The 27,046-nt window shown below is 43.2% G+C and overlaps 1 protein-coding gene across 1 annotated transcript; it reads right to left on the bottom strand.

Moving 5' to 3' along the window:
- LOC130071683 (tripartite motif-containing protein 16-like) lies at positions 1-26,963 on the bottom strand. Its single transcript, XM_056236542.1, has 6 exons — positions 26,322-26,963; positions 11,234-11,329; positions 10,913-11,146; positions 10,364-10,523; positions 10,163-10,210; positions 1-972 (listed from the first exon to the last, which is right to left on the bottom strand). Exons 1-6 carry the CDS (start codon positions 26,892-26,894, stop codon positions 452-454), a joined length of 1,632 nt encoding a protein of 543 aa, XP_056092517.1. The 5' UTR covers positions 26,895-26,963; the 3' UTR covers positions 1-451.
- Between the last annotated feature and the right edge of the window lie 83 nt (positions 26,964-27,046).

Below are 27,046 nucleotides of genomic sequence, written 5' to 3'. Positions count from 1 at the left end.
TCTGGGTTTATATATTTTACATTTATTAATAACTGGACATTTTATTTATCAATTTTACACAATTTATTTTATGGAATAACACATTTTTAATGAATCCTGTGTGTGATCATTTCAATTCAAAGGTAATTTTGATAGTCATATAAAAATTATTTATGTCACACTACAGTAAGAACTGAATTACTGTAATTATAATTTGTAATAAATCAAATACAGTTTGAGAAAATACACACCGTCACTCATCATGACTCACAAACACACACTGATCTTACTGTCTATATGAGGACTCATTACACACATTTATTCTGACATGTTATTTCACTGACAGAAGTTCAGCTGTAGAATTAATGTAATGAAGAGAAAATAAGAGACTCTATAACATCTCACTGTTACTGATTTATCATGCAGCTCAAAGCATTATGGGTAGAATCTCTCTACAGTCTGTTCTCATTCATCAACACAGTTTCACTGATGATCCATCATAAACCCCAAACCCAGGATAGAGTGTGTGAGTGAATGTGGTCTGGACTGTGTGTATTAGGCTCATTGTGTCAGAGACGCTGTAGAAGGACAGAGTTTCTGCACTGTGATCCACATACACTCCTATTCTCCTGCTGATGGGCTTTACAGGGAGTTTATTCTCTATCTTATTGTGTATGAATGAGTAACTGGAGGAAGAGCAGAACAAACTCCAGGACTGATCATTAGATCCAAACTCACACTCATCACCCAATCCCTTCCTGCTGATGCTCTTATACGACACTGATATATACACATCTCCACTCCACTCAATCTCCCAGTAACAGCGTCCACACACACTCTCTCTACACAACACTTGACGCACATCATCAAATCTGTCTGGATGATCAGGATACGGCTGAAGCTTTGGGAAAGTGTAAGTAATCACTCTGTTCCCCTCAGACAGACGGAGGCCTTTACTCACTGTGTTCAGATCCAGAGTGAACTGATGAGAATCTGATGGAGAGAAAACACATCAGAATCAGGAATTATGAATCTGTCTGATCTTTTATTATAGCTGAACTCTTCATGTTCAATATATCAGCAGTGTCTCAGTGCAGTTTACCAGATATCATGTGCAAATCGTCATTTATCTTAAGTCTTAAGTTCAGATCTGAAGTTAATTTTTCACAAGTTTTTCAGTAATTTTTAACTTGATTTAGGATTCTTATTATTTTACAAAATCTCCTCTGATCTGTAGTGAGGAAATCCTGAGTTCGGTACTCAACTCTCAGGCCTGTTGCCAAGCAACCAACGACAATAATACACTTAATAAATGTCATTCTGTAATAGATTTGGTCCTGAATGAGGTTCTAACCATAGACTGTAAAAATATATGGACGTAGTGTCACCCATAGGTTTCTGAAGAGCGTTTTTGAAGCCTAAAGTGGGCGGGGCCGGCCGTCACCTCTCGTCACTCCCGGATAAAATAAAATGGGCAAAGAGGCGTGACGGGTGGAGCTGAGGTGCTAATGCTATATGCTACTGGCCTCGCGCTAAAGTGACAGCTGATTGAAGATTGTAAAGCCAATAGTTAAAGTTCATGTTTTTGCCCTTCGAAATACTATAATAGTTAAAAGACGTAACTAAAAGTGAGACTATGTGTATCATGATGCTGCAGTATTATTCTGCTAGTTAAAAAATGTATTATCATGCAATAACTTACAATATTGCTCTGAGCTTGTGCGTGTGACAGTGATTCATGCGCATACATGTCAGTCAGCATGACATCGCAGGTCAAGTTCGTAAAGAGCTTTATTCAGTCCATTTTAAAGTCTGATTTTGGCCGCCTCTCAATTTCTCAAATGGGTTAAACCAAAGATATTACCTCAGAAGTTCAAGTAAATGAACTAGAAATCCGCGCTCATTTAAGTGTGTGCATCTATTCCATGTACGGAGAGAAAGCACGGACACTTGCAGGATTTCATCTGACGGTACTTTTTATTTAACACTAAAAAGTTTAATAAGCATATCTGTTCCGTGAGAGCAACAGTACCGCATAACGAGTGTGGTCTCTATATTTACAGATGTTTTAAAATCTAAACTCCAAAAAGCAATGAAATTGTGGGACATCCATTAGTGCATGCGAGGAAAAACAAACTGGAAATACAGCGCTGGTTGTTCTCTCCATACTCGACAACGATGGAATCCAACGGCGTGGGCGAAGGTATAATGCGTGTATTAAATTTTATGAAATAATCCAGAAAAAAGCACAAACACGGCAGAGATGACAAGTACAGCAGCTGGAATTAGCTGAGGGTGACATTAACAGATAGCAGACAAACGGCTAGCAGTGACAGCAGCCGCAATCCACCTGTCACTCAAGTGGCCACGCCCCTTAATTATGCAGAACTTTAAGGCTTAATATAATTTAAACGGATGAGTTGTAAAAAAATTCAGTTGTCATGAAGGGTAAAATAAGCTATATAGACCAAAACCACTTTTTGCACCAGGCTGTAAACATGTTTTTTTCTGCTGTAAAGTTGGGCATTTTAACATGGGGGAGATACAGATTTGACTCACTTTTGCAGCCTGCCTCAAGCGGTCAGTAGATGAATTGCCGTTTAATTCACTTCCGTGTTGGTTTCAAGAGAGATACAGGGAGGTTGCCGCTTGGTAGTAACATAAAAACAGCATAGTTTCTGCAAGTCTTAATTTTTTTTATATTCAGTAGAATTTAATTGTATTTATTTTTATTCCCTGAAAGAAGGTTGACTGAGATGGGGGGGGGGTGACCATCATACCATTGTATTTCTAACCAACCAGCTAGATCTGTTTTTTATTGGGGTAAGCGGAAATTTACAGAAGGGATTCTGAAGAAAGGGGTTTAAAGGCTGTATGCTTGCTGTGTGATTCAGGTCTTGTTCCTGCCACGAGGTAGCTGTCGTGGTATGTTTTTGTGAACAACCTCCTTTAAAAGAATAAAACATCTTTTAAAGTACAACTTGAATCCTGATGTCTCTTATGCTGTGATGCTGTTTGTTTGATTATTGTTTTTGCCACAACAGGACACAGGGCCATATCAATTCGAGCCGCTGGCTCAAACTGCAGTCTTAACTTCCGCATCGCGATCGGCATCTGATGAGTTTTGTCGAGTTGATGTCAATAGCGCACCCTCTCTGTAGGCAAATATTCATGTTGATATTTTGCCGCTATGTGAAAAAATCCAGCAAAATGCGCCGGCGCGTTTGTCGACCCCAGAGGATTAAAGCTGCTGTAGGTAACTTTTGAAAACATGTATTTGTTAAATCTGTCATTATGTCCTGACAGTAGAATATGAGACAGATAATCTGTGTAAAAATCAAGCTCCTCTGGCTCCTCCTAGTGGTCCTATTGCCATTTGCAAGAAATACACGCTCCCGGTCAGAAACAACCAATCAGAGCCAGGAGGAGTGTCTTAGCAGTGTCAATCACGCTCGTGTACGCGCTGATCACACCCCTCTCTTGCACAGCGCGAGCACCGGAGCGCGAGCCGTCGTTCAAACTCAAGATTGCCGACGTGCTGCAGCTGTGCTCATGACGGAGAAACAACCTAAACTGCCAATTCTCGAGTGACACCTGCTCATAAAACAAAGAGGTAAAAGGAAAAAGACTGATGACGATAAACAAGCGAAAAAGAAAGAATTACACAGAGCCCATTGACTCGGTGTCAAAACTCTAGCCGCATAACATGTAGATAAAATGTCACGCACTCTGCTAAAAAACAATTGAAACCTGCTAATTCACTGGCTTGTCATGTTGCTGAAATAATGTACTAGTACACCTTATCTAGCATTATATATCGCTAGAATAATTACTTACATACTGTAACGTTAGTTACCGTTATATTAACGTTATCTTACTAGCTATTTATAACTTATAGAAAGAGTGCAACGTTATAAAGTTACATGTAGGCTATTGGAAAATACATAATGATTTGAGGACCAAGTTTGTAGTCAAAGTATGGGCAGGCCATAGTCAATGTAAAGCATATTGTTGACGTTTAGTCCCTATTAGTGAATGAGCCATATAACTTTTTATCCGCTGTTATCGGTGGCCCTGTTTACTAGCCTGCGCGTAACCGACAGGCTCCGCTGTGGAGGACGAGCTGTGGAGGGAGGGCTGTAGCGCAGCAGAGAGCAAGGGGGTGGGACCTTTAAGTTGTGCTTGTTCAAATTTTCAGGCTAAGTCAACGTTTTCTCAAAACTCCCTAATGCAGCTTTAACTTTAGCCTAACCATAAATTGTGATTAAAATATACATGATCACTCACACATCAAGACGCCGCTGCGGTGGTGGAGTCCATGCAGGAGAAGCAGTGTTTGGCACTGCGCCGCTTTTCAGCGCGAGCTGTGTGGAGAAGCCCATGTCCACCTCTATTCCGTTACCATCCGGACCACTGTACTAAATACAGATAAATCTACGCTAACTTGAAGCTATCCTAACTGATGCAGTACTATACTACTAACTAACTAACTAGGCTACACAAAATAATCTAAATAACTATATAAATGCTATCCTACATAGATGCTAAAATACTCTACCCTGATCGTTTTCAATACTCGTAATTCCAACTCTTGACTCTTGAACCTGCTTACGTCACATGTAACCGCTTACGTCAAGTACCACCACAAACATCCAATAGGAAAATTCAACTGCAGTAGCCACCGTTCAAACTGAAGAGGGCAGCACTCAGACGTTTTTACACTATATATTGTAGAATTAAAACACTTTATACCCAAATGTCAAAAAAGTTACTCGAATCAATGAACAGCACTAATAAAGCCCCATACTTACAGATCATTAACTAAAAAAAGTTGGTTTAGGGTTGTTACCCTTTAAGGTCGTTGTTTTGCCACCGGACATGGCGTTAATGTGCGACCGCCTCTCTAGCGCGTCATTATTTTCCTGTCTCTGTCTGGTGCTCTGGCTGGAGGTGAGTGCAGCGGCCGTTGATTGTGCTCGAACATATCGGATTTTAAATGGTTAACCGTGTAACCCTCGTCAGGTGCTGGGCTGTTTGTGGATAAGCACACGTGGTGCTGAGGTTTTGCAACCATTGGCAATACGCGCCGTTTGCTGGATACCAACGCAAGTTATATATCTTGCACTAAGCATCGCTGGTGTATTGCTGCTTGGCTTCCTGGTAGGTCTCTTTTTGGCCCTTGTAGCCATATTTATTTTGAGTAGTGTATAGTGATGGGGTTTATCTGTGTATTCCAGCTCTTCGTTGTGAACTTTGTTCATCTGTTGGCTGCTGGACGAATGACGCGATCTCCGCATGTTTGGTATGTGCGATCATTGTACAATGATGAATTAATGCGTATATTTTTAAGCATATATTTTTGCACACATTCGGGCTTTTGGAGGTGAATTAATCCGTCTGTTTAATAAACTGCTGATTGGCTTGGGACTTTCATCGCTGCTGTTTTGTTCCTACTACTTTAGTTTTATTGTTTTTTTTTGTTCCATCAACATGTTTCAGTGTAGTTGCTCACGTGTGAGCACGCTTCCGCATTGTTGATGTTTGTCTTTTGCTTTTGTTTGAGTTATTTTGCTTTGATAGTTGCGCGTGTGTAATTAACCCAGTTTGTTTGTGTATTTTTTTTGTAATTTTCCTTTTGTTTTTTTGTGTTTGCTTTATTATTTTGTGATTTGTTAATTTATTATTTTTCTGCATTTTGTGTGTTTTGATTTCTTTGTTATTTTTGGGTGCCGTCGTATTTTTTTGTATTATGAATAATGTTTCTTTCCTTTTGTTCACTGTGAGTGATCCTCTGCTTGTTCTAAGGAAAGGGGGATTGTGAGTGGTATGATCTTGGTTGACATAAGTGTGATGTGTAGTACACGTGTGGGTGCTCCTTTACATCGCTGATGTTAGCGACGTCTGGCACTAGCTCGTCCTGCTTCTGGTAATCATGAGTCCTGTGAGTTGTTTATTGTGTGTTGTGGTTATGATTGAGTCTAACTGACTGGCACGCCAGCATTTTTATTTTTGTCCAATAAAGAATATTTTTGTACTTTGTCATATCCACGTCTCAGAGTCTCTGTGTAAGAGTAACATCGAACCTGTGTAGGACACTAGGATACTTCCCTGGCTTAGTGACCAGGGTGGCGTAGTCGACCTTCTTCCTCCTTGCTCTCTCTCTCTTCTTGCTTTGTCTCCCTGTCTTTCTCACGCTCTTTCTCTGTCCATCAAACGTACCGCTCGCCACACTTGTATACTGTGTGTTAGATATTTGACTGAAACCTTCTTTGTTAGGATGTATTGTGGTTGTAAAGTGTATAGTTGCGTTTGTACTGTTGTGTCTTCTCAAGTCGTCACGTTGCGTGTGAGTAAGTCACATGACATACATTGTGCACCCCGTAGGACGTCCTGTTGTTTTACACACAGTAGGTTTAGGAGAGAGTGTTTTTTTTTTATCTGGTTTGTCAGCATAGTATAGTGAGAGCGGTTTTATCCTGAAGACTTTTCTTTTCTACATTTTCTTTTGATAATTCATTTAATAGGTAAAACTTATTGTGTTGTTTTATTTATTTATTTCCTTCCTTTGTTATTGTATCGTTATTTGTTCCTTTGTAAATATTGATGTCTTTTTTACCTTTGGCACTGTACACTTTGGAAAAGAAACATGTTTTGAGTGTATCCTTTGAGTGTATCGTTTTTCCAATATCCTTTTCTTTTATTGCTCTACCCTCATTTTGAGACAGACACTTCTTTTAATGTTATACTCTCGTTTACTCCTAGACAAATAACCTTACCGACCCCAAACTTTTGATTGGTGGTGTGTGTTATATTTTTTTATTTATAATATAGTTATTTTGATGTATATTACTAATATTAACTATATATCATGTAAAAAGCATGTCTATAACATATTTGACTGGATGGTTTAAATATCATTATCATTAGTTTCACGAGGATCAAAAAAAGCCATGGGAATAGAAATTATTAAATAAACATTTTTGAAATTTGGCACTGAAACCTTAATTATGTAGATTACCACAAACTGCAGCCAATCAGCAAAAAAGAAGCATTCATATTAATCTTTCCAATGTAAAACAAGAAAAAAACATATCAAAGTGTCTATATGTGTGACAATCGGCAGCTATAGTGCCCTCGAGAGCCACTGGAGGGCACTCTCTCATTGTGTTATGTTCCCCCCATGGACTCATTATGTTTTATTATGTTCAGCTGTGTTTCATTATTGGTTATTGAGTTCCTGATTTAAACCTGTGTTTCTCCTCTGTCCTTTGCGAAGTCTTGTTACCCTGTAAGCGTGCATTTCTGAGCATTAATCCCTGTTCTGTTTCTCCGTGTTTCCCTGGACTCTTGCCCCTTGCCTGTATCCTGGACTGTTTACGAACCTGTGCTGCCTGCCTCGACCTACGCCTGTTAACACCACGAGTTATTGGATTGCCCTTGTTTATTTGTGTGCCTGGTTCATTTCTGCTTATGTTCCAGTTCTAATAAAGTTCTGCACATGGATCCGACCGCCTCTGTCCGTACGTTACAGAAGACTTCGCCAAACGTGGATCCAGCAGACTTTCAGCATCTATCCACCGTGGTCAAGACCTGAGCTTCCATGCTAGCATCTCATCGCTCTCAGCTGGCGAGACTAACTTCTCTCCTCGAGGAACTAGCAAGTTCCGTGCAATCCTGGTCTACGCAGAGCTCAAGCACAGCGGCTAACCAAGCCCGAACTGCCACTGCACCTGTTCCACAGCAACCCACTGTGAGTACCGCATCTAACTATCCCAGTCTGTCATTTCCTGAAAAGTTTGATGGCTCATCTGTGGCGTGTGAAGGATTCCTTAAGCAGTGCAGCTTATATATGAATCTTCAGCCCCAGTTTTACATCTCGGATGACGACCGCATTTCCTTTATCTGCTCACTGCTCACTGGAAAGGCTCTGGAGTGGGCAGGCACATTCTGGGGGAACCTGGTCGGATGTCATTCACTTCTTACAACGTGTTTATTGCCCTATTCAGAAAGGCTTTTGAACTCCCCGCAGAAGAGGAGGATCCCGAGGAACTGCTCTTGTCTCTGCGCCGGGGAGGTTCGTATGCGGCGGATTTCTCTCACTCATTCTGCACGCCGCTAAAGCCTCAGCTCGCCAAACTGTTTGATCCTCCCTTGAGGACCGTCAGAGGAGCTTTTAAGCAAATCGTTCCTGCCAAACCCACTCATCGTGTCGGACCCCTCGAGCCCGTATTCCGTACTGGTCCTGTTAAACGTGCTATTCCAGAGACAGCGGTGGTTTCGCCGGCTGAACTGGAGTTTGAGCGCGTGTCAGCCGACTCGAAAGAATCAAGTGTAGAGTCAAGTGAGTCAAGTGCGAATCAAGTGCAGAGTCAAGTGTGAGTCAAGTGCCGAGTCAAGTGAGTCTACCGAGTCAAGTGAGTCAAGTACCGAGTCAAGTGCCAAATCAAGTGAGTCAAGTGCGTCCAGATCCGAATCTAGCCTAGTGCGTGAATCAAGCCCAGTGGCGCGCCGTCGCAGAAGGAAGAGGAGGAGGACTCGTTTGCCTCGCCAGTCTCTGGAGGGCGTTCCCAGACTCCTCGGCCTGCCGGCCCCGCCTCTGCGCCTCGCCTTACCTGCGCCTCTCAAGCTTCGGGAGCCTTTTCCAGTGGCGGTTTCCAGCCTGGAGGCTTTAGCTTTAAATTTCCCCAATAACTTTTTTTGGGGGGGGGGGGAAGTAGGGACCCTAAGAGGGCCATGGAGGTGGCATCTACGTGGACCTTTGCCTGAGAGGGTCATGGAGGTGGCGCCTATATGGACCTTTGCACGACCACATTCGCCTGAGCTTTCCATGTCACTGGTCCTGTCCAGCCCTGTGCTCCCTACGTCTTGGTACCCTATTAAGTGTACTCCGCCCTGGTCCTGTGTTATGTGTGCTCTGTTCTGTTCTCCTGTCTCTTATGCTCCAGCCTGTCTTCCTGCCAAGCATGCTCCGCCCTGGCTACTTGCGGAGCGTGTCTCCCCGTGGTCTCGTGCCTGGCTCTGGTCTCCAGGCCCCCTGCCTCTCCACAGGCCTGGCCCTCCATCCCAGCCCCGGTTGACCTCCCCCCGGAGCTCTTAGGAGCGTCTGGAAGCCGCTCCTTAGAGGGGGGGTTATGTGACGATCGGCAGCTGTAGTGCCCTCGAGAGCCACTGGAGGGCACTCTCTCATTGTGTTATGTTTCCCCCATGGACTCATTATGTTTTATTATGTTCAGCTGTGTTTCATTATTGGTTATTGAGTTCCTGATTTAAACCTGTGTTTCTCCTCTGTCCTTTGTGAAGTCTTGTTACCCTGTAAGCGTGAATTTCTGAGCTTTAATCCCTGTTCTGTCTCCCGTGTTTCCCTGGACTCTTGCCCCTTGCCTGTATCCTGGACTGTTTACGAACCTGTGCTGCCTGCCTCGACCTACGCCTGTTAACACCACGAGTTATTGGATTGCCCTTGTTTATTTGTGTGCCTGGTTCATTTCTGCTTATGTTCCAGTTCTAATAAAGTTCTGCATATGGATCCGACCGCCTCTGTACGTACATTACAATATGCTAAACGCAGAAGTTGTTTTCACTGGAAGTTCGGCAGCTGCGCTACAGAAAGCTGAAGGAAACACTGAAGTAAATAGTCTTTGTTATGGAAGTGAGATACCGTCTAATCGGGTCATCATGTCATTATCATCATCATTATGTCCCATAAACCCCCTTAGGAGGTCGTTGGGGCTCCACAGACATTCTACTGACTAGTATAATCTGGCCACATTGGTGTAAACTGGCAGGTCGCACACGGTCTACACTGGACGCCAAATCACGACAATGAACGCACACAGAACCCATTATAATTAGTAACACTGGACACGCGGATGCTACCTTCTATTTCTGATGCATTTTCGAGTTGTGTAGAATGTAGTTAGAATGTTGCAGACCATTTCTTTTGCAAGTAAATACAAGTTTCATCTCGTAAATCCTCAAACAAACGCATCCCAAGAACACCTCAACACCCCCTTTTGAAGATATTGCTTCCAGCGCCCCCAGATGTTCTCCGAACGCCCCCGTTGAGAAATGCTAATTTACATAATCAACTCTAAAACTCTTCTGTCATGTTTTCTTTCACCTTCTACAGGAAGAACATGAAGACACTCAGTGAGTTTTTCAGCTTGTTTTCTTGGTGACTTACATTGTAGGAAGTCGTTCCTGGTTCTGGGAACAATGTTGGTGAAAGTGACTGTGGAAATCAACAGACATGAAGAGTATGATTATCATGTTGAGAGAAAATGATCCCTACATCCGTTCCTAAGACATTTCTAATATGATCTTCTACATGATACGAGATGATGGAGGAGGATTTCTGAGAGCTGATGAATCTCCAGGACTTTACCTCTGTCAGAGATGATCTTCAGCTCCTCTTTGCAGAAATCCTCCAGTTTGTCTCTCAGCTGACGGACAGATTCTCTTACGCCATCAAAAGAGGAGAGAGAACTGAAGAGATCGTCATTTACGTCTGTAGATTCAGGAGGAGCTGAGAGAGACTGGAAACTCTACAGAAAACAGAAATCAAAGCTCATCACCTCCACACTTCATCAATAACCTGCACTACTGGCAGATTTGAGCGGCTCTCGTTGATTTTTAGTAGTGAAACTGGTGCCATCAAGTTCATGGATTTCACAATGTTATAAAAAAAAGTTGAGCTGTTCTTGACTGGAAGCTCAATATATCTTTCGTAATGTTTCCAGATTTCCAGAGCTGAACTGCGTTTGTAAGTGTCTCTCTTTCAGTAGAAGAAGATCAGATGAGAGTCTGACTGATATAATAACCGAACACACAGATCAACACTTCAGTCAACGGCTCATTCTGCTCTCATGAAATGTTTCTCTGTGAGTCTCTTGCTCAAGTCCACTATGCTCCTGTTCTTCTAGATCTCTGTTACCTGCAGGAACTGGATGTGATCCTGTGTGTGTGAAAGCTGCTCCAGCTCAGCGTATCTCCTCCTCAGATCATTGATCTCCTGCTCCAGTCGCTCTAGTTGTCCTTCAGCTCGACTCACTGCAGTCTTTTCCTGATCTCTGATCCGCTGTGTCGCCTCAGAGCGGCTTCTCTCAATGGAGCGGATGAGCTCAGTGAAGATCCTCTCACTGTCCTCCACTGCTGTCTGTGCAGAGCGCTGTTACACACACACATCACAATCACACAGTGTCTTCAGTGAGTCCTGACTGAGACGTCTCAAACTTCTCTTCTTCTCCAGACTCACCTTATGAGACGCCACAGCCTCTCTCAGCCGCTGAAGATCTTTCTTTCCCTGCTGGATCCTCTGCTGGAACGACCTCTGCGTCTCCTTCAGCTGGTGCTAAAGGACAAACCAATGACAGGAGAAACATCACATTAATCATCAACTAAACAAATATGAATCCAGTATCAGTGAAGTGGTCTTAATTTGCAGTATTAATCTGCAGTATTATCAGTATTAATTTGCTGTCTCCTCTCTCGTCTTGTTGTTGTGTGTGTGTGTGTGTGTGTGTGTGGGCGGAGCCGCTGATCAGCTCACCAGCTGCTGCTGATCAGCGCGCCAGCTGCTCTCTGTTGTCATCTTGTCAAGTCATCTTCATTTATATAGCGCTTTTAACAATGGAGATTGTTTCAAAGCAGCTTAACAGAGATAAACATACAATTTACGGTCACAGAGATTGTTTTGGCTTTATCAGAGCGTTGTGGATGTTTCCCGTTGTTCCTGCCTGTCGCCTGTTCCTGTGTGTTCGTCTTCGTCCAGCACCTCTGTCACCTGCGCTCCCATTCCATCCCTCTGGATTCAGTTTGTCACCACCATCCCGGATCGCCTTGATCCTCCATCATCATCTTCATTCTTCACCAGAGGCCTGGGCTGTCCTCAGCGTTCCTGTGCTGCCAAGTGCACTTCATCTCTGGACATTTCCCATCACCATTCTCACAGTTTCGTACCTGCTCTGTCTTCAGACCATTTCATCACAGTATGATTTTCTCTCAGAGAACAAAAGAAGACATTCTAAATAATGTCTCGGTTTCTAAAGCCGAAATCAAAGATGGAGACACATCAATAACATCAAACCTCACTGGCTAATGCATGTCACATGACTAATCATGCCACCAGACTTTGGCCATACATGCCACCATACTTACATCATCCCACTTTGGAATGATGTGCAGACTAAACTCAAACTACAATCCCTCATCTCTCTAAATTATTTTAAACATAGAATAAAGGAGGTGGTCACTGCTAATTGCAGCTGCTTTGCCAATTCTATTACCACTTAACTCCTTATTAAACCTATGATCTAATAATGTTGTTTCTGTGAACAGTACTATGTAGGATATTATGTAATACCTAAATGTTTGTGTTGCTGTGCTGTGTCTCGGTGTTGTATAACATCTTGTTGTGGAGATTTGTTTTTCTGTGTTTTCTGTTGTATCTAATGATGATGTTGTGTTTGGTTTCTTATTGTTGTTTGTTATTTGTTTATTCCTGCTATCTGACCCTGTATTGACTAGGTCTCACCTGTAAAATAGGGTTTAACCTCAATGTGACTTTCCTAGTTAACCCTCTGGGGTCGGCAATCACGCCGGCGTGATCTGCTCGCTTTTTTTCTTATCAGTGCAAAAGAGACTCAAAATACTCAGTTGATTTTGATCTTACATTTAAGTGTTATACATCATTAGATCCTGTTAAGTTTCGATTTTTTTTGTGGATACTCACAATAAAAACAAAGTGTTGTGCTTTTCACCAAATAAAGAAAAACAAACATGATGCGAGTTCTGTGTTCTCTCTGTCAGTGAAGTCCATTCTGAAACGCGTCCTAAGATTAACTGTAACTCCGCGATTACTTGTCACACAGGCACGAGAGGTTTTTCTTTATGAAGCTTGAATTCTCTTCTTTTAAATGATGTAATTTATATAAAAAACAAATATTCTCAGTTTATGCAATCTGTATGAAAAGAGAGTGCTGTCAGTATTTTTTTCCCCAGCTCATTACACTTCATTACGCGTTAATCTGACACGCCCACGGAGGACGCGCGCTATTCAAACGCAAATGTCGAGGCAAGCCATGACAATGCCCACATCAGCCGTTCCACCGCGGCGGTAAAATGTGTGGTGTATTTGCTGCCTTTTACCGCTAAGAGGCGCTACAATCATAGACTCTGAAAAGTGTTCGTTTATTCCGGTTTATTCTCTCTAATGCGTAATCTGCTGCCGCACCGCGCTGATTCAGAGCGATTGAAAGCTGGTAGCAGAAGAATTCAACAAGTGAAACGTAGTTAAAATAATTCATAATCACAATACTGAAATTAGGCTACTGAAATGTAATTGAATAAATAATGAAAACATTTCAACATAAAACAGTGCAATAAAAACATTTAGGCTACATCAATGAGGCTTTACAGCTTTAACAGCGTACAGACGGTATAGCTCAGTGATCAACGCAACAACACGAGCTTCGAGGAGCTTCAATAGACCCGAGATCGAATCTCAATGTAGCATACATGATGTTAACCGATGTTGGCCTACAGCGTTTATATTTTACCACCTTGATGCTTAAATAGGTAACTGTTTATAACTGTTTACTTATTTAAAGTCAAGAGTTTTGTTTAATTATCATTACAACATAAATTTGCTACATTCCTGTAGAACCGCAGCCGCTGCACAAACGACAAAAACTGAAGGAAGATTGTCAGCCGATTGCATCAGAAAATGAAAAAGAAGAAGCTCGTCTTTAGTCTGCTAAATTATTGTGTAATGTAAAGGAACACAAAAATTACTTATGTTTGAAACCAAGTTCGAACATTTCAAGGTTTAAATAAAGTGTCGGGACAGTTTTTTTTTAATTTAAAACAGGGTTGCATCGGTTTAGAGTTTATTTATTTTGCGATGCAAAATAAGAAACACTAGGCTAATCTTATTCTTGCGACATTTTAAATTTGTATTGCCAAAGAAATTACAGCTATATTAAACAATTAAAACAGTACAAAACGAAAATTGTCCAAAGAAACATATTTAAATTAAAAACATGCGTTTTTCTTTGCCTCTCTCGCGCTGGATCTCTTTTTAACAAGTTTATTTAGTCTCCCTCGCTCTGATAATACTACTGTATATGTCGCTGCGTGTCAGCCATACAAATCACGAAAAAATTATTTAGCCTTTAATTGTTGCTTCAAAGACACAGCATGCCTTGTTGAATTCACCGTACAATAACTTCAATTGAAATTTTGTGTGAAAAAAAACCTTTAAATAGGCTACAATAAATAAACTACAATATTTATAATTTAATAAAATATGGGGCCTACATTTGGACACAGATTTATCCTTACAATAATTTTGCCTGCTCATCAGGCTGGCTATCCGACACTCTCCATATGAAAGAGGAACATTAACACCTTTGTTCAGCAACTGTCCCTCCAACCCCCCACAGGCTATCGGAGTCTGAGGCTGACTTAACACAAAGAGAAGTCGCAATTCACACTTAAATCGCTATTCTAGACAGTGTTGATAATGAAGGAATTAAATGGAATTACATGTAGCCTAGTGATATTTCTGTCATAAAAGTTTATTACTAAATATTTCATTATTTCAATAATTGATGAAATAAAACTGGTTTGGGCCAGCTTTTTCCAAGCAAAACTAAATATAATCTGAAAAAACGCTTGTTAATTTGTTGTCATGAACAAAATGTTCAACTCAATATTAAAGTCTACAGGGATCTTTGGATCCTTACAACCAGGCATGCAATTTGTGAATTAAGTTTTTATTTTATTTTGTATTATTCAAATAAATATCGAAACACGGTGCTTCGTGGTAATGCTGCTAAATTAAATAACATTTATAGAACAATTATGAACTTAAATGAAACAATATCGCAACATTTCGACAAATACATTATTTGATCTGTTTTTACATTTTAATTCAGGGCGATTTAGCCTACATTTAATTAGAGCGAGATTTTCACCCTTGTCTTGTCATTTTCTCATTGGGAAGCGCTTACATTGCATGTTTGAGTAGATCCTCTGTACCTCTCGTTTTCATATGGATTAGCCTACATAATCAGATAACATTTATTAGCCTAAATATTTAGACATTTAAAGGCTTTAGACATAGCCGATTTCTTATCGTGACTGAGCTGAAGTGGCTTTCGGTTCATTTTTGTAAGGCCACTGGAACTAATGAACAACTGAAACGCTGGTTTTGATTTTATTGTTTGTCGTTTAAACGTGCCTGTTGCATATCTCTATTTTATTTGATATTGGTGAAGTAGATTAGCTGTGGAGGGAGGGGTGTGGGGATTAAAATAATTCAGCAGAAGCAGGGATGTTTAGACCAGAAGGAAATCCCAATCCCCCCTGGCAAATCACACTTTACTTAAAACCATGTTTTTAAAAACTCTAGGTTGTAGGGAACAGACCTCTCTGCCATGCGCGCGCACGGTTTGGAGCACAATATCTGTCTCGCATGCACGCTCGCTCTAGATAGATTACGGGATATTTTAACTAATTTGCGGTATAATAACTAGTCGATCACGAGTGGCTCAACAGGTAGATCTATAGATAAACTATATCTTTCAGGAATTTGACCGACCGGGTTGACACTTCAGCGTGAGTGTAGGCCTACTTTAGCCTTTTAAAGTTTTAAAAGATTATATCTTATCTGTATGACCAACAATTTGTTGTAGGCTTATTTGGAAATTACCATAACTTGTAGTATTTCATCCTTAGGCTACTGTTAATAGACATTAGCCCCACTTACGTTTTGCTAAATGTCCCTTTGCGCCACCTGGCGGTCATTTCGCGAACGACTTTGAAATGCGACTGGTTTATTTTGACCGCGGTGGATGGCTAAAAATGGTATGTGGATGGCTAAAAGGTGTGACTATAAATGTGCTTTTGGCTTTCATTTATATTTTGATTGTTTGTATATATATATATATATATATATATATATATGTGTGTGTGTGTGTGTGTGTGTGTGTGTGTGTATAAACATTTATTTATTTATATACACTACCGTTCAAAAGTTTGGGGTCGGTACGATTTTAAATACTTTTAAAAGAATTCTCTTCTGCTAACCATGGCTGCGCTTATTTGATTAAAAATACAACAAAAATCAGTTATAGTATTAAATATTATCTCCAGTGTAAATCAGCTGTTTTCTGTGTGAATATATAGTAAAGTGTAATTTATTCCTGTGATCAAAGCTGAATTTTCAGCATCACCAGTGTCAGTGTCTTCAGTGTCAAATGATCCTTCACAAATCAGTATAATATGAGGATTTGATGCTCAAGAAACATTTATTATTATTATCAATGTTGAAACAGTTGTTGGTCTGTCAGTTGTACAGTTTTTTTTGTTTGTTTTAGGATTCTTTGATGAATAGGAAGTTCAAAAGACTTTTGTAACATTATAAATGTCTTTACTGTCACTTTCGATCAAATTAATTATTCCTTGATAAATAAAAGTATTGATTTCTTTCCTCAAAAAAAAAAAAAAAATTCTCACTGACCCCAAACTTTTGAACGGTAGTTCAAATATATATATATATATATTGTCCTTGCATTCTTTCTTGTGTGACACCCCTGAATGAAAGGCTCATTAGTATGCAGACTGCTCAGGTGAGAACTGCCTAATTATTCATGAGGGGGTTGGGCCGTTCCGCATATTGCCTTTGCAAACAAAAAAATGTTTTTCACAATTTAAAACAATCTATTGTTTTATGTGAATGATTAGGCAGAATGATTTTCAGATCAATTTGAAGCAAAAACTGTAGGCGATAACATCCACTAGTCAAAAGTCTTGTGGACAAATATTTAGTATGTTATTTGTGGCCTTATATTAGAAACTTTAGTTTTTAGTTTTTTCAATAACCACGCATAAACAATATTCTCTCAAAAATACAAACATGTACATACATGTTGCTCACATATTATGGTAGCCCTGTGTGTGCTATATAGAGTGTACTTTCACCTGTGCCATTAATATGTTTATAAGCAACTGAAAAAAGCAGAAATGTCAGAGCATGCCAAAACATCTCAAGGACCCCGAAAACACCTCAGACCCCAGAGGGTTAAATAAAGGTTAATAATAATATACTGTAAATCATTTTTTCTTATTGATTCAGAAGACTTAGTTTACCCCCATTGGAGTTGTATGGATTTCTTTTATGCTACTTTCAAAATACGGACAGATGAGACATTCCTTTAAAATAACTTCTTATGTGTTACTCAGAAAAAGAGAGTCATGTTTTTTCCAGGTTCATCTTCCTTTAGTGTCTAATGTTGCTGTTTGAGCATGAAAAAGTCCTTCCAAAGGGAGTTATTCTCTATATCAGTGTCATTGTTTCTGAACTCCCTGAAACGCCTACATTGTGTCTTGAGTTTTCTTCCGGGAACGAACACGTGACAATATTCCTCATTTAAATAATTCCCGCCAAAGGCTTACGTTAATGAAAGGGGCTGAGGCCTGGTTGAGTTAGTTAGTTGTGTGTTGTTGGCATGTCCTGTTTTTACCACCCTGAATCTAAACCCCTTTTTTAGCTTTCCTAATGCAGATTCTCCACTTTTATAATGACTGCTTTCTGAACCATGCAGTTCGATGAAGGTCAGATGTTATAAATGAAGTTACAATCGTAGGTTCAGGAGGAGCCTAATCACAGTGGCGCCTCCAGAAATTTTTCATAGGGCTGGCCAGATGGGGCCACTTAAAAGCTTGGGGTGGCACACCAAAACAATAAACCATAATTTCAGAATTTTATTCTACTGTTGTAGTAAACCGGCCTGTAGAAAACTATCAGAAATACTTAAGGAAACTCCTACTGATATACTTTGGTTTATTGTGTTATACAGGTCCTTCTCAAAAAATTAGCATATTGTGATAAAGTTCATTATTTTCCATAATGCAATGATAAAAATTAAACTTTCATATATTTTAGATTCATTGCACACCAACTGAAATATGTCAGGTCTTTTATTGTTTTAATACTGATGATTTTGGCATACAGCTCATGAAAACCCAAAATTCCTGTCTCAAAAAATTAGCATATCATGAAAAGGGTCTCTAAACGAGCTATTAACCTAATCATCTGAATCAACTAATTAACTCTAAACACCTGCAAAAGATTCCTGAGGCTTTTAAAAACTCCCAGCCTGTTTCATTACTCAAAACCGCAATCATGGGTAAGACTGCCGACCTGACTGCTGTCCAGAAGGCCATCATTGACACCCTCAAGCAAGAGGGTAAGACACAGAAAGAAATTTCTGAACAAATAGGCTGTTCCCAGAGTGCTGTATCAAGGCACCTCAGTGGGAAGTCTGTGGGAAGGAAAAAGTGTGGCAAAAAACGCTGCACAACGAGAAGAGGTGACCGGACCCTGAGGAAGATTGTGGAGAAGGACCGATTCCAGACCTTGGGGGACCTGCGGAAGCAGTGGACTGAGTCTGGAGTAGAAACATCCAGAGCCACCGTGCACAGGCGTGTGCAGGAAATGGGCTACAGGTGCCGCATTCCCCAGGTCAAGCCACTTTTGAACCAGAAACAGCGGCAGAAGCGCCTGACCTGGGCTACAGAGAAGCAGCACTGGACTGTTGCTCAGTTTTGCATGTCATTCGGAAATCAAGGTGCCAGAGTCTGGAGGAAGACTGGGGAGAAGGAAATGCCAAAATGCCTGAAGTCCAATGTCAAGTACCCACAGTCAGTGATGGTCTGGGGTGCCATGTCAGCTGCTGGTGTTGGTGCACTGTGTTTTATCAAGGCCAGGGTCAATGCAGCTAGCTATCAGGAGATTTTGGAGCACTTCATGCTTCCATCTGCTGAAAAGCTTTATGGAGATGAAGATTTCATTTTTCGGCACGACCTGGCACCTGCTCACAGTGCCAAAACCACTGGTAAATGGTTTACTGACCATGGTATTACTGTGCTCAATTGGCCTGCCAGCTCTCCTGACCTGAACCCCATAGAGAATCTGTGGGATATTGTGAAGAGAAAGTTGAGAGACGCAAGACCCAACACTCTGGATGAGCTTAAGGCCGCTATCGAAGCATCCTGGGCCTCCATAACACCTCAGCAGTGCCACAGGCTGATTGCCTCCATGCCACGCCGCATTGAAGCAGTCATTTCTGCAAAAGGATTCCCGACCAAGTATTGACTATTGAGTGCATAACTGAACATAATTATTTGAAGGTTGACCTTTTTTTTTTGTATTAAAAACACTTATTTTATTGGTCGGATGAAATATGCAAATTTTTTGAGACAGGAATTTTGGGTTTTCATGAGCTGTATGCCAAAATCATCAGTATTAAAACAATAAAAGACCTGAAATATTTCAGTTGGTGTGCAATGAATCTAAAATATATGAAAGTTCAATTTTTATCATTACATTATGGAAAATAATGAACTTTATCACAATATGCTAATTTTTTGAGAAGGACCTGTATTTAACGTTAGCTTTCTAATGATATTAGTAGGGCCCTACTAATATATATTATATTATATATAATTATATATATATATATATATATATATATATGATATATATAAGGGCCCTCGCCCCGCGGAAAATTTCCAGATACTTACATAATTGTGATGAATTTAATCCTTTTTAAGTTATTATATTGCAGTGTAAGATTACAGTTAACACCTTTAAATAAATGTACTATGAATTTTTAATAAACTTAATGAGTGTATAAATCAGCAGCAAAAAGTAATTCTTGAAAAAATCTGCACAGTAATTTTATAAAATCTAAATGTTAATAAAAACAAATTACTATTAGTTCTCTTATAAAATTCAATCAGGCAATCATACATTTCACAATTTTATATTTATATATTAATGTCAAGAATTCAAAAGTGCATATATAGCCTACACTACAAAGAAATAATATACAATTAAATTATGCTTATTTTAAATGTATTGAGCAGGCTAGGTATAACAAAATATATTGGCTTTTAATAATATTTCAGTGCGCAAACCCATGATAACATGAAAAAAAGAGCGCACACAGCGTGTATGCGCATCGCGGGATTCGCGGGTGCAGAATGATGTGCTCAAAGCAACATGGTGACTATGTGTGCAGCGCTGCGCTGCATAAGTGCGCATTTAAAAGTTCACGTCACAAAGCGAAGAAATGTCGAGCGCACAAATCCTAGTGCGATATGTTCCTTTGTTTCAGTTTTATATTCCAGTTATTGTGCGTTTGATGCCGATTCATAGTCCTTGTGATGTGTGTGTGATGATCTAGCAAGCACACGGTAGTGAGTCGTTTAAAAACAACAACAAACTCCAACAAAATAAGGTAGTTTTATGCAAATCTACTGCCTTTTATCTACAGATCATGCATTATAATGTGAATATATCATTGTGGCGAGGGGGGCGTGGTTCAGCGGAGTCTGTAGCGGGAGAGCGAGGGCGGAGCCGAGCGGTGAGTAAGTGGGTGAAGTTCAAATGACGAACACCTGTTTGTGATTTCAGTAATTGGCGTGAGGAGACCGCATATAAGCGGGCTGTGCTGATAACGGAAGAGAGAGAGAGACTGGAAGCTCGTGCACGCTGACGATCGGGACGAAATGTTTATGAAGCTGTGAACAGTGGAAAGAGTGCTGCCTCGTTGGATGTTTATGAAGCTGTGAACAGTGGAAAGAGTGCTGCCTCGTTGGTGATCTGAGAAGCTGTAGTCAGCGGGAAGAGTATTGCCTTACATGTGAAAATTGAGTGTTTTGTTTTGAGTTAATTTTGAGAGCGCAAGAAAGCGCTGTGCAAAGAGGATCTTTAATAAAGTGCACGAGCTCCACTACTTGCCGACCCCGAGTCTCCTTCCATCACCCACACACGAACCCTGAGCTACATCACACTGGTGCCGAAACCCGGGATGGAAGGAGAGGCCGCCGCCAGAACCACTCTGTCATCGCCATTTGCGGACATCATCAACGCGCTCGCGGGACTCCACCAACAACACCAGGAGGCTCTGCTGAAGATGGAGGATCAGCAACAGCGCCGTTTCGAGGCACTCCTCCAGACCCAGCATGAGGACCGCGAGCAGTTCCGGAGCTGGCTAGACCGGGAGGCTCGGGCGTCTACTTCGTCGGCCCCGGCCACGGCCCTTCCCCTCCACAAGATGGGTCCCCAGGACGACCCGAAGGCGTTCCTGGACCTCTTTGAGAAGTCGGCCGAGGCCGGGTGCTGGCCGCCCGCGGACTGGGCCATGCGTCTGATCCCGCTGCTCTCGGGCGAAGCGCAGATCGCCGCCCAGCAGCTGCCAGTCCGCAACCTCCTGGTCTATGAAGACCTGAAACGCGCCATTCTTCAGCGGGTCGGCCGGTCCCCGGAGCAGAGTCGTCAGCAGTTCCGCTCCATGGAGTTCGGGGAATCCGGCCGGCCCTTTATCTTTGCGCAACAGCTCCGGGACGCGTGCCGCAGATGGCTGATGGCCGAGGCCCGCGACGTCGATGGAGTCATCGAGGTGGTGGTACTGGAACAGTTCATCGCCCTTCTGCCAAAGAAGACCACACAGTGGGTCCAGTGCCACCGCCCGACGTCGCTGGACCAGGCCATCCAATTGGCAGAGGACCAGCTGGTGGCGTGCCCAGGGGTCGGCGAACCCCTACCGACATCTCTCTCTCTCTCTCTCCCTTCTCCCTCTCTCTCTCGCCCTGTCCCTGCTCCCAGGTCCCGAGGTGGCTTTCCACCACGCCCGGCGCCCCGCTGGAGGACCAGCCCTGCAGCTGATCCGGCCCCTGCACCACGTGCGCCGCCCCGGGGAACCCCATCGATGGTTGGCGGTCCGCCAACCCCGGCCCCTGCGGTCTCCTCACGTCAATCACCTGACCCACTTCCCGCCACTGGGATGGCGGGTAGGCCTGGGCCGGCCTGCTGGCGTTGCGGGGACCCTGGGCACTTCGTGGATAGGTGCCCGGTGATGGAGGTCGGAACGCTGGTCAGGGTCCCCGACGCGCCACAGGTTGCCCCCGATCAAGCTGGGTTGTACCAGATACCAGTAAGTGTAAAGGGGGGTACCTATCAAGCTTTGGTGGATTCAGGTTGTAACCAGACCTCCATCCATCAAAGTTTGATTCATCCAGTGGCATTGGATAGGAGCTGCGTGGTTAAGGTGCGGTGTGTGCACGGTGAGGTGGTGGGTTACCCCTTAGTGCCAGTCACTATCCAATTTCGGGGGAAAAAGCATAGTGTAGAGGTGGCAGTTAACCAGCACCTCCAGCACCCGTTGATTTTGGGAACCAATTGGCCGGGGTTTAAAACATTATTGGCTTATTTATGTACGGGTGCTTCTGGGATTAAAAGAAGGCAGGAGAAGAGAGCGGTGGTTCAGGTTGGAGAGGCTGTGCCGGGACCCTCGGGGTCTGTCTCAGAGGAACGGAGCGCTTCAGAAAGGGAAATCCTTTTTGAACGCGATGATTTTCCTCTGGAACAGTCCCGAGATGATACGCTTAAAAATGCGTTTGATCAGGTCCGCGTGATCGACGGACAGCCTGTCCACCCAGACCAACCGCTCTCGTATCCTTATTTTGCCTTGATAAAAGATAAGTTGTATCGGGTGACCCAGGATACCCAGACAAAACAAGATACAACTCAGTTATTAGTTCCAAAGAGCCGCCGGGAAATGCTTTTTCAGACGGCTCACTGTAATCCGATGGCTGGGCATTTAGGGCAAGCAGCTACACTGAATCGTCTAATGACCCGATTTTTCTGGCCAGGCATTCACGAGAATGTGCGCAGGTGGTGCGCGTCTTGTCGTGAATGTCAGTTGGTGAATCCACCGGCCAACCGAAAAGCACCTTTGTGCCCCCTTCCATTAATAGAGGTCCCCTTTGAGAGAATTGCCATGGACCTCATCGGGCCGTTAGAACGATCCGCACGGGGGCATCGCTTTGCATTAGTTCTGGTGGATTATGCAACGCGATACCCCAAAGCAGTGCCGCTTCGCAACATTTCTGCTAAAAGTGTTGCGAGTGCACTGTTTCAATTAATCTCCCGGGTGGGAATCCCGAAAGAGATTCTCACCGATCAGGGCACGGCGTTTATGTCACGCACAATTCGCGAACTGTACGAATTATTGGGTATTAAATCGATTCGTACCAGCGTCTATCACCCACAAACGGACGGCTTGGTAGAACGATTTAATCGCACGTTGAAGTCCATGATTCGTAAGTTCGTACAGGAAGACGCCAAAAATTGGGATAAGTGGTTAGAACCCCTCTTGTTCGCTGTACGCGAGGTCCCCCAAGCCTCCACGGGGTTTTCCCCTTTCGAGCTGCTCTTTGGTCGCCAGCCCCGCGGGGTGCTGGATGTACTTAGGGAAGCTTGGGAGGACGGACCTTCGGATAGCAAAAATGAAATTCAATACGTCCTGGACCTGAGAACAAAACTCCACACGTTGGGGCGGCTCTCTATGGAGAATTTGTTACAGGCCCAGGACAAACAAAGTCGGCTGTACAACAGGGGGGCTAAACTACGTAAATTTGCACCGGGAGATAAAGTGCTTGTATTGCTTCCCACATCCAGCTCTAAATTACTCGCCAAGTGGCAAGGAATGCTGTATCGAAGTTCGATGCATATCCAATGCCACGGGTGGACGAATTGCTTGATCGGCTCGGCACGGCTCGATTTTACTCGACACTGGATTTAACAAAGGGTTATTGGCAGATCCCCTTGTCTCCAATGACTAAAGAAAAAACCGCTTTCACGACGCCGTTTGGATTACACCAATTTGTCACCCTTCCTTTCGGCTTGTTCGGGGCACCTGCCACCTTTCAGCGCCTGATGGATAGAATCCTCCGGCCGCATGCTGCATATGCCGCGGCGTACTTGGATGATATTATCATCTATAGTAATGACTGGCAGCGGCATATGCAGCACTTGCGAGCTATCCTCAGGACGCTGCGAGGGGCGGGGCTCACGGCCAACCCAAAGAAGTGTGCGATTGGGCGCGTGGAAGTCAGGTATCTGGGCTTTCACTTGGGTCATGGGCAGGTGCGTCCCCAAATTGATAAGACGGCAGCAGTTGCGACCTGTCCAAGACCTAAGACCAAAAAGGAGGTTAGACAGTTCCTGGGGCTAGCAGGATATTACAGAAGGTTTGTACCTAATTATTCGGACCTTGCTAGCCTGCTGACTGATCTAACTAAAAAGGAGGCACCAGATACCGTCCAGTGGACGGAGCAGTGTCAGCAGGCTTTCACCCAGATAAAGGCTGCCCTGTGTGGCGGGCCGCTATTACAGGCTCCTAACTTTTCTCTCCCTTTTTCCCTGCAGACTGACGCGTCGGACAGGGGGCTGGGAGCCGTCTTGTCCCAGGAGATGGAGGGTGAGGAACGGCCGGTGCTGTACATCAGTCGTAAGCTCTCAAAGAGAGAGACTATGTACAGCACCATTGAGAAAGAAGCCCTTGCCATCAAATGGGCCGTCCTCACTCTCCGCTATTATCTCCTGGGGCGAGAGTTCACCCTCTGTTCGGACCACGCTCCTCTGCAGTGGCTCCACCGCATGAAAGATACCAACGCGCGGATCACCCGTTGGTATCTAGCTTTACAGCCTTTTAAATTCAAGGTGTTCCACAGGCCGGGTGCACAGATGGCTGTGGCCGACTTCCTCTCCCGGAGGGGGGGGGGGGGGGGGAGGCTGCAGGCCGGACGGCTCCCCGGCCTGAGACGGGCGGTGGGGGTATGTGGCGAGGGGGGCGTGGTTCAGCGGAGTCTGTAGCGGGAGAGCGAGGGCGGAGCCGAGCGGTGAGTAAGTGGGTCAAGTTCAGATGACGAACACCTGTTTGTGATTTCAGTAATTGGCGTGAGGAGACCGCATATAAGCGGGCTGTGCTGATAACGGAAGAGAGAGAGAGACTGGAAGCTCGTGCACGCTGACGATCGGGACGAAATGTTTATGAAGCTGTGAACAGTGGAAAGAGTGCTGCCTCGTTGGATGTTTATGAAGCTGTGAACAGTGGAAAGAGTGCTGCCTCGTTGGTGATCTGAGAAGCTGTAGTCAGCGGGAAGAGTATTGCCTTACATGTGAAAATTGAGTGTTTTGTTTTGAGTTAATTTTGAGAGCGCAAGAAAGCGCTGTGCAAAGAGGATCTTTAATAAAGTGCACGAGCTCCACTACTTGCCGACCCCGAGTCTCCTTCCATCACCCACACACGAACCCTGAGCTACATCACAATCATATTGGAGAGAGTTTTACCGTGCATCCAAGAGGCGCGCGCGCTGTTTGAATATGAATGGAGAATGATTGACTGCCGCAGAGGAGGGAAAACGAGTTTCCGTATACTTTAATGATGTAAATAGACTTCTGTCCCTCACATTAAGCTATGGAATGACTTCAGATGACTTAGTCACCCAAACTGACGTAAAAAAAAAGCGGGAGGCGCCGAAAAGCGCGCTGTTTGCATCCCTGCTTGTCAAAACGTGGCAAAGACACATCAAAAAGCTGCTGTAACACTATACTGTAACCATTTGGCACTTAAAAAGCACGTCGCGACACATAATGCCCCGTCTTCTTTTACTAAAGAATATTTTTGACTTATTTATGAAATGCATAACTGATGCTACTAAAATTTATTCTGGCCATTGGGGTGGCCAGGAGTCGGCCAGGGGTGGCCACGGCCACCCCCTGGTGGCGCCATTGCCTAATCAGTCAATCCTGTCACTCATCATGACGAGCAAATATAAATGACAATTCTTCCAGCATTTCTCCAACTCTTCATCATCATTTCTGTCAGGACCATATCGTCAAATACGATTGACAATTAGCATACAGTTTGGATTGGCGGTATGGTTCCATTCTGGAACTCCCTGTGCATCCATGCAGCCTAGCATGGATAAGAGCAGGGAGAGCAGCAATAACCCCCCTTATGGTAAACAGAACAAACATGAATGTATGCAGATATAATTAATTCAAGATTTTAAAGTACAACATAATTCGAGAATTTATTCTGATTCAAGGGGAATCAGAATGCCAATTCCTGACTGACTAGAGGAGGAGCTGGGAATGGAGGAGGGTAATTAGCTCCTGAGAAACCTGATAACTGCTGATAACACTGAAGGAGCTAATATATGTATACAGTGATAGGTGTTGTATTCCTATAGGTAGATGTGAATCAGCTTACGGCAGTAGACGGATCAAAACATACAGGGGCCGGCTGACCAATTACAACAGCCTGTGATTTTCGGAAGGCGGGTTTTAAAGAAACTTAACTAAAACAGTGTTTAGACTGGGTGAAAATTAACGACATTAAATGATGTAAATGTATTCTAGTAGACCCCATAAACAACATTATGAGCCTGTAAATGAGGAAAATGGGACGTCTGTAAGTTCATACCTGATTCTCTGTCCTCTGTGCTGCAGCTGATACAGTGTCGTGGTTTTTATGTTCATCCATCACACACACCACACATATACACTTCTGATCAGTGCGACAGAAAACCTCGAGGATCTTGTCGTGTTTCTGGCAGATCATCTCCTGCAGTCGTCCAGTGGCATCAGTCAGATTGTGTGTCTTTCCTTTAAACCAACTCTCATGTTGTTCAAGGTGATTCTGACAGTAAGAGTTCAGACACACCAGACAGGACTTGACGGCTTTGTGTTTTCTTCCAGTACAGACGTCACACTGCACATCTCCAGCTCCAGCGTAACAGTCAGCAGCAAGTTTAGTCTTCTTCAGTTTCTCCACCATTTCAGCCAGAATGGTGTTTTTAGCTAAAGCAGGTCTTGGCCTGAAGGTCTGTCTGCACTGAGGGCAGCTGTAGACTCTCTTCTCATTCTCCTGATCCCAGTGGTATGTAATACAGATCTTACAGTAACTGTGTCCACAGGGAATGGCCACTGGATCCTTCAGGAGATCCAGACACACTGGACACACGAACTCATCCTGAGAAAATCTGGCTTCTGCCATTTTACAGCATGAAGACAGAGACACAAACACACAACAGCTCAACTACACTTCAGTTTCACTTTCCCTGAACTCATGGGACTCATGTTTCCTGGTTCTGTGTTTGAGTGTCGTGTGCAAAACAGGCGTGTCTGTAAAGCAGTGTGACGAGGCAT

The sequence above is a fragment of the Rhinichthys klamathensis genome, unplaced genomic scaffold, assembly GCF_029890125.1.
Source record: "Rhinichthys klamathensis goyatoka isolate OS25496 unplaced genomic scaffold, OSU_Roscu_1.1 h1tg000452l_1, whole genome shotgun sequence".
NCBI lineage: Eukaryota > Metazoa > Chordata > Actinopteri > Cypriniformes > Leuciscidae > Rhinichthys > Rhinichthys klamathensis.
The sequence above is the reverse complement of the archived record's forward strand: the minus strand, read 5'-3'. Positions and strand labels throughout refer to the sequence as shown.

Coding starts and splice junctions, on each gene's coding strand:
- LOC130071683 (XM_056236542.1), bottom strand. CDS start 26,894: ATGGCAGAAGCCAGATTTTCTCAGGATGAGTTCGTGTGTCCAGTGTGT. Junction 11,330..26,321: donor CACAGAGGACAGAGAATCAG/GTATGAACTTAC, acceptor TTTGTCCTTTAG/CACCAGCTGAAGGAGACGCA. Junction 10,524..10,912: donor ATCACATCCAGTTCCTGCAG/GTAACAGAGATC, acceptor TGTTTTCTGTAG/AGTTTCCAGTCTCTCTCAGC.